General features: G+C 55.7%; 1 protein-coding gene across 2 annotated transcripts; it reads right to left on the minus strand.

Moving 5' to 3' along the window:
- Window positions 1–3291: 3291 nt before the first annotated feature.
- TMEM53 (transmembrane protein 53) lies at window positions 3292–7441 on the minus strand. 2 transcript variants are annotated; one of them, XM_035537842.2, is made up of 3 exons: window positions 7344–7441; window positions 6669–6772; window positions 3292–4768 (listed from the first exon to the last, which is right to left on the minus strand). In XM_035537842.2, exons 1-3 carry the CDS (start codon window positions 7399–7401, stop codon window positions 4106–4108), a joined length of 825 nt encoding a protein of 274 aa, XP_035393735.1. In that variant the 5' UTR covers window positions 7402–7441; the 3' UTR covers window positions 3292–4105. The 2 variants fall into 2 exon arrangements, with proteins under 2 accessions (XP_035393735.1, XP_050568273.1); XM_050712316.1 differs by lacking the exons at window positions 6669–6772; window positions 7344–7441 and adding an exon at window positions 6557–6576.
- Between the last annotated feature and the right edge of the window lie 221 nt (window positions 7442–7662).

The raw sequence follows: 7662 nt of genomic DNA on the forward strand, positions 1-7662 counted from the left end.
GCCCCCAGCTTGTCCCCCACACAGGGCCGGGGGTGCAGGGCGAAGGGCACAGCCCAGAGGGGTCCCCCCATAATGAAGTCTCGGCAGCTGTGCATTATTTGGCCGCCCCCTCCCCGGCTAAAGGGGGGGGTGGGACGGGCTGGAGGCGCCCAGCCCCAACAGATCTATACGTCCTGCATTAGGGACCACCGGCGCCGTGTAGGGTTACCCTGACAGCAGGGAGAGCGGGATGACGGGGGGAGGCCGCCCCCCCCCCCCACCCTCATCGCGGGGCTGGCGCCGATGCTTTTGGTGTACAAACATTTCACAGACGGGTCAACGCGGGGCGGGGGGGGTTCCTCAACCCCCAACCCATGGCTTAGTCCCCTGGGACGGGGTGCTGAGCAGGGAGGGGGGGGGGTTACAGCAGGGGTCCCCAGGCCGACAGCCCCCGCTCCCCATCTGCTGGGGGGGGGGGGAGTTGGCCGCTCTCCGCACCCAAAAGAGGCCTGAGGGCAGGGTGAGGGGCAGGACCCCCCCACACACCTCGCCCCCTCCCCAGCGCCCACCCCGCAGCGGGCTGCTAATATTTTATTTAAAATATCTTTAGGAAGCGGAGGGCCGTGATGTATCGGGTGTATTGAGAAAATGCTAATGCGTAATAGCGTGTGTCAGGGGCCTCGTTCATCACCCCGCGCCGCCTTCTGGGGGATCCATATCTAATTAACAGTAATGAATGAGGGAGCCCACCTAATGACAGCCCGCCAGTTTGTTATGGAAATGAGGCAATCCCATTAGGCAAAACACTTAATTAAACAAACTGCTCCGAGTGGCGGCCAGGGCAGGACTGGCCCAGGCCCTTTTGGGGGCCTTGGTGCCTGGCTCCCCCCGCAGCGTGGGGCTGGGGCGCAGCAGGAGCCAGGAGGGACCCCGGGCACCCCCATCCCGGGGGGGGCCGCGGCCAGGGCTGGGGGGGCTTCGCAGCCCCCTGTGTCCTCCCCGGGGCTGGGGGCACCGTCACGGCTCCCCCCCCCACATCGATGGGCGCAGAGGCAGCGGGGGCCGAGCGCAGATTTCCGATCAAACAGCGTGTACTTGGCTCCTGCTCTATTGACACCGAAGCGAGAAGGGCTCAAGGTTAATTCCTTATCAATACCCTATTGTCAGCTCATTCATCACCCGGGGAGGGCAGGGGCTGCCCGAGCCCTGGTGGGTTTGGGGAGGGTGACCAAAGGGAGCTGTGTACGCCCCCCCTCCATGCCCAGCTGCGGCTGTGGAGAGGAGGGGAAGGGCCCAAGTTCATGGGAAGGGGATGGAGGGTGCAGGGGGGGCAGCGCCACCATCATCTGGTCACTGCCACAGCCCAACCCTGCACTGTGTTGTTCCTAACAGCCCCCCAAGACACCCCCCCCCCCCCAGTTTTGATAAAAACACAGCCCTCTCTGGGTGACAGAGGGGAAGTGGCAGCCCGGCCTGCAGACAGACCCTGGCAAGGCCGAAAGCCGGGCCGGCGGCCATGCATCCAGCGCTAACCTTCAGTTAAAGCTGAAAAATGTGACCTAGCACGGCTTGGAGGGGCAGACAGCCTCAGGGCGAGGGTGGTGCTGTGTGTTAATGCCTGGTCTCTGTGCTTGGTGCTGAGTTTTGTTCTCGCTGGTTTCCCTTTCCTGGCCTGGGACTCGTCACGGGAGATGCTCTCGGGCATGCAGGAGGTGCTGGGCTGAGTCACACCACCGCTGTCCCAGCTTATTTTAATCCTATCAGGGCATAAAACTTCGCCACATGCTTCACTACACCCTCGTTTCCGTGCATCCTCCTCAGTGCCCAGCTCCCCCCAGCTTTTGTGCTTCCCCAGGGGGGGCCCAGGGCAGAGCCTCCCCCGGCACCCCCAGACCTCAGCGAGCTTTTTCCCCTTCTCCTCCTGACAGCTGGCAGAAAAACCAACCCAAGTCCCCCTGCTCAGAGGACTGAGGGGAGCTGCTGCCACCTGGTGGGGCTCCCCCGGCCACCACCTCAGCCACTAAAGCAGGTTTTTCATCGAAATAAAGCCCATTTCTGGAACATCACCGCTCAGCACCCACAGCGATAAACAGGAGCAGCAGATTCCCAGCCCAGCACCACTGCATTAATTCAGAGGCGTATATTATGAAGTGTTTAACTGTTCCATAAATACTAGAGTCGCAGAAACCAGCATGAGGGCAACCACTAGTTAAATAGCCTTTACCACCTCTGCTCCCTACAATCTCTCAGTCCCACAAACAGGCTGGATGCTCGGAAGGAAGGTGAAGCACAGCCCAGCTCCCCAGGAAGGCAGGAAAACAGATCACAGCTCGGCACTGACAGCACAAACTACTTTAAAAAAGCCAGATCTCTGATGGACTTTCTGGGATAGGGGACCACATCTGGATTTTACAGGTCCAAACCCCAGAAACTATTTTTTTTTTCCTCCAAGAGAAACAGCATGCTGGAGGCTGTCTTACCACAGGGTAGCCCCAAGCAGCAAGGCTCCTGTGCTTGCAGCCAGTTTTCACTTAAAAAAGTGAAGACTTGCCAGGCTATCAGCCCCTTCTCAGTTAATTCTCACATATCCTGTACACTCCGGACCACACCTGACATGAGGTTACTCTACACTGTAAATAAGCATTGCCACACTGGCCTGCTAAAAACAGTTGTTCCAGCCACTGACCACAGCTATTTCCATGAGGTGTTATGGTTCTTGCTCCAAACTTCCAAACCATTCTGGTGCTTCTCAAGAGCTCTCTCCCTGCCTGTGTTTCAGTTAAGAGCAGCAAGTGCTTGCTAATTGCAGGTGACGGCACCCAAAGGTGGGTGAGTCAAGCACAGCAGGCACACCAGCCCACAGGCAGAGAACGTCTTCAGTAGAAATCCTTGCGCTTTTCACATTCCTGCCTCGCAAGAGCAGACCCTTGTTCAAACAGGCCACACCAGAGCCCTCCAGGGCCTGCCCTGCCAATTTTTGACTAAGGATTTAAAGCTGGCTAATCCTGTCCACCACATCTGTAATTAGCTGCAGTGCTGTGACATGAGGTAAACGTTATTAGCAAGCTATTCTCTGCCTTTATCCCCCCTTCTCCCCCAGATGAGCAACGGAACTCCAGCATGGCTGAAGTGCAGTGCAGTGAGCTGCCTTTTCACTAGGTGGAGGGAATTCATTTCTTGTATTACCAGTACACGCTGCACGGACAGCAAAGACTGATCATCCGAAGAGAACGTTATGGGGGAAAACATTGAATTTCATGGTCATTTGTGGGTTAGCTCAATGGAAGTGATTTAAGAAACACGCAGTATAAATCACAGCTCCAAAAGACAGTTTCATTTTTCTCTGCAGTTCCACCTTACCATTTCTGAGGTCTTCTGGGTTACAGCTGTGCCAGTTTCCCGGCATTTCTAGATGCACAATCTTGGCTGCTCAAAAAAACGCAATAATAAATGAGCACTTCCCCAAGAAAACAAGAATTACTTGGGAGAACACACATTAGACAAGAAAGAGGAGAAACAAGACAACACGTACCCAAAAAAAAAAAATGGTTAACAGAATTTTTGGTTGAAGAACACAGGAAGTTATCACAAACATTTGAGCTCCACCCCAGGGCAAGGGAATCAGAGCTCTGGCTGCCCTCTCAGCCCTTTAACAGAACCAAGCAATGCTGACAGAAGAGGGAAATCTTGCAGCTGCAAGATAAAAGACATAACAGAGGAAAACAACAAAGACATTGAAGAGCTGTATTGCCGTATCAGTACAAGGCAACAGAATATGTACATTGGACATCTGCGACAAGGACACATGGAAAGCAGAGAACACCACGAGACAGAAAGAAACAAGTAACAAGCCACGTGAAATTCTGGTCTGTGACACCTCAACTACCACACCATGCTAGAATTTCGCTTTCAGTTCTTTAAATTACTCCAGATCAACTTTTTGCTGTGAGATGGCTGGCTCAAAGACAGAGTGGAGGCTTTCAGCTTTGCAGCAGGAGCCAAAAAAAAAAAAAAAAGTGCCTAAGAAATCTCTATACTTTCCTCTCCTCAAAGACATAAAGGGAGAGGGGGTGGCATTTCCCGTATAATTTGAGCAAAGCAGAGGCAAACGTAGGAGGTCACCGCACTAACGAGGTGAGCCCGCGACACAGTCAGAGAGGAAAGTCATACAGAGATTGCTGTAGTAGGTGGGATACGCCCGCATATGGCTGACGTGAGCCGAATCTGAGAAGTCCACAGCTCTCACAGAGACACCGAGCCGCTGCCGGGCGTCAGCCATGCGCTTCACCTCGCGGGCGCTGATGATCGCATCGGCCTGGGAATAGAGGTAAAGCTCAGGCCACCGCGAGGGCGCCTTCAGCAGGGCGTCGTAATGGCTCTCGTGGATGAATCGGGTCAGGGGGTACAGCAGGATCCGCAGCACGACGGCTGCGGTAGCAAAAGCGAAGACGAGGAAATACTTGAGCAGCACGTTCGTGGATACCAGGACAGTCGCCAAGGCACGAAGGCTCCCTCTCAAGTTTCTTCTGCCGGGGGCGCTGTCAAAAATGGTGCCCATGACTTTGAGGTTCTTAAAGGGCTGCTGAGTGTGCAGCACCTCAAGGATGTAGCGGTACAGCATGACACCGCCGTTGCTGAAGACGTGGAACAGCACCGGCCTGTTGTCAATGCTGTGGTCAAAGAGCAGCTCCAGGAGTCTCCTGGCTGGGGTCCGGAGGGATGGGATGCCAAAGCTCTCGGAGAAGAATACCATCCTCCACGGAGCCGTGTAGCGGATGACGGTGCACCCCTAAGAAGAACAAAAAGAGACCACCCAACACGTTTGGGCTGGGCTGTAAATTATAGAGTAGGCAAGCAGCAGTACAGCGAAACATGAAAGTTTCAGATAGATCTCCGACAGAAACCACAGGGCCAGGAGAAACTCGTTAGTGTTATTCGCAAATCACCAATATGAACGGAGCTGGGCCTGATAATCCTTGCAGGTCCCTTCCAACTCAGGATATTCTGTGATTCTATGAATAGGATTACATAAATCATAACAGTACAAAGACTACTGAAAGGGTTTCTGCAACAGCAGCGGGCCTGGATTTGATGACGTTCCAGATCCTTTCAAATCCTGTGCTAACTGGTACAGCCCCTGGGGACATGACCACCCACACTTCGGAGCGTCAGTCCTCACCCAGGAAGAGAAAACAGGCCCTCTCCCCGATTCACAAGCCTTGCAGCATCAGCCATTTTGGCAAGAACGGCCTGCTCTGATACACATCTCGTTCATGACACCGAAACGAACGTAGGAAGGAAGTGGAACTTCTTCCTTTTCTTGGGTAGTACTCATTTGCAGCTGTCTTTTAAGACTCCACCGTGATCAACACTGACGTGATTTTCATAAGCCTTTCTGAAACCCCAGCTGTGCAAGTGAAAAGCATTGCTTCAGAGGAGATTCAGATCTCCTGAGCAGCCTGCCTTTACAGTTAAGACCTTACATCTAGGTGCAGATCAGGAAACAGAATCTCAGAGGGGTTCCTATACTGAGCATTTATAAATGCTTTAGACCTCCTGTCACCCAAACACATTGACGCTACGCTCTGACAAACACAAGGGAAAAGCACCAAGACAGCCCTTCCTCCCAGAGCTCCCTGGGCAGCGAACTAAGCAGAAGAGAGGATATTGAGTCCTTTAATCAAAGTTCTCTACACTTTCTTTCTGTGGTCGCAGCCACTTCCTCGCTAGGGAGCTAAGAAAAGCTTTTCTGTCCTTTCCCACTACCAACACCTTTCCGACAGAGGAGTACTTCCACAGGAGCTGGCACGCTGCCACGTAACGTGCTCCTCACCTGATCACCAGCATCTTTTAGTTACAATAATTGCTTAACAATTAATTCTTTGCCAGAACAAGCCAATTCGCGACTCTTACGCCAGATTACACATTAACAATACACTCGTTAATGTACAAACTTCGCCATCTATAGCTGCAACAGATTTAGATAAATACAAGATTCTTGTATGCTGACCAAAAAAAAAGAAAGGTCTAAGGTTTTACTGGGTCCCAGTACCACAAGCTGGGGTCATTCAGGTAAAATACAGCATTAGTAAGGAGCAGCCAGTAACTTAGGGAACTGGCATTTGGACAAACCTCTCTAGTTCAAAGACAAGGAGCTGCTAATGGGCAGGTATTGCCATCACAGGGCACCTGTTTCACAGGCAGGATATAACAAACTTGAGTTGTAACATTTATATGAACTAATTTTACAGAAAGGAAGAGCTGGTGAGATGACACATGCTGATACGCTCTGTCACTCCTCGGCCCGGCCTTGCTGAGTCTTTGCTGTGCCCTATCAGCTAGCAGTAAACGTGCTGTTTTTCCCCTAAAACGGCTAATGCAGCTCACGTCCTTCACACATAATCTCCCAGCTTTAACACTTTATTTGAAGGCCGGCCCAGCGGTTCACAGAACAGCAGAAAGTTTCTCCGAGAAGTGTTTTTATCTGTCGCGTGCACAAAGGTGACAGCAGCAGCTGTCAGATAACACCGCCTCGGCTCCTGGATGCGGGGAGCTTTCAGTGACAACCAGAACCCACCCCCAGCTCCCGACGACTCCAGACAGGGAGGTTTCAGAGCCGTTTTCCCATGGGGCCAAAAAGCAGCGGTTTCCCCAGGATGTGGACAGGGGCAAGGAGGCAAGCCGCTCACCCTCTGGCTGTAGATCGCGCTGTACTTGGCCAGGTACCTGTCCTGGCAGCCCGCCCAGCCCAGGAGGATCACCACGGGCTGACGGCCGGCCTCCGCGCCGCTCCCTGAAACACACCACGGGATTCACAGGTAGTCCCGCACCGGTTACCGGCACGGCACAGACCCCCCAGACCCCTTATCACTGGTTGCCCCCAGCCCCACGCCCCCGGCCCCTCACCCCCTGAGGGTCCCTCCTGCCCTTGGGGTCCCCCCACAAGCCCGGCACCCTCGGGTCCTGGGTCCTGCATCCTGATCCCGGTCCCCAGTCTCCAGTCCCAGTCCCCTGCCCCCCATCAGGTCCCGGTCTCCGGTCCTGGTCGCCTGCCCCCCACCGGGTCCCAGTCCCCGGTTCCCTGACCTTCACCGGGTCCGGGTCCCGGTCCCGGTCCCGGTCCCCTGCCCAACACCGGTCCCCGGTCCCGGTCCCCGGTCCCCTGCCCTCCACCGGTCCCCAGTCCCGGTCCCCTGCCCCCCACAGGTCTCCGGTCCCGGTCTCCTGCCCTCCACCGGGTCCGGGTCCGGGTCCGGGTCCGGGTCCGGGTCCGGGTCCGGGTCCCGGTCCCCTGCCCAACACCGGTCTCTGGTCCCGGTTCCCTGGTCCCCTGCCCCCACCAGGTCCCGGTCCCCGGTGCCCACCGCAGGCCGCCCCCGGCGCCAGCTCCACCACGGCCGCCTCCAGCCCGCGCGCCCCCATCTCCGCCCTCCGCCGCCTCCCCCCCTCCCGCCGCTTCCGCTCTCCCCACCGGAAGCCCCGCCCTCCCCGCGCCTCCCGTAGCCAATAGGGAGGGAGCGCGCCCGCCCCGCCTCATTCTCCTTCTCCCGCCCCGCCTCCCATTTCCTTAGCAACGCGGCCTTAGCACCGCCGTCGGCCGGGCGCCCCGCCCACCGGGAGGGAAAGCTGACCGCCTATTGGGCCGAGGCGGGGGGGAGGCGGATCGCGATTGGCTGCGGTGAG

This window comes from Cygnus atratus, chromosome 8 (genome assembly GCF_013377495.2).
Source record: "Cygnus atratus isolate AKBS03 ecotype Queensland, Australia chromosome 8, CAtr_DNAZoo_HiC_assembly, whole genome shotgun sequence".
NCBI lineage: Eukaryota > Metazoa > Chordata > Aves > Anseriformes > Anatidae > Cygnus > Cygnus atratus.

Bases quoted from the DNA above. Each gene is read 5' to 3' on its own strand.
- TMEM53 (XM_035537842.2), bottom strand. From the start codon at position 7,401: ATGGGGGCGCGCGGGCTGGAGGCGGCCGTGGTGGAGCTGGCGCCGGGG. The intron at 6,773-7,343 runs GTGGGCACCGGG...GGTGTGTTTCAG, and splicing joins GGCGCCGGGGGCGGCCTGCG to GGAGCGGCGCGGAGGCCGGC. The intron at 4,769-6,668 runs GTGAGCGGCTTG...TGTTCTTCTTAG, and splicing joins GCGCGATCTACAGCCAGAGG to GGGTGCACCGTCATCCGCTA.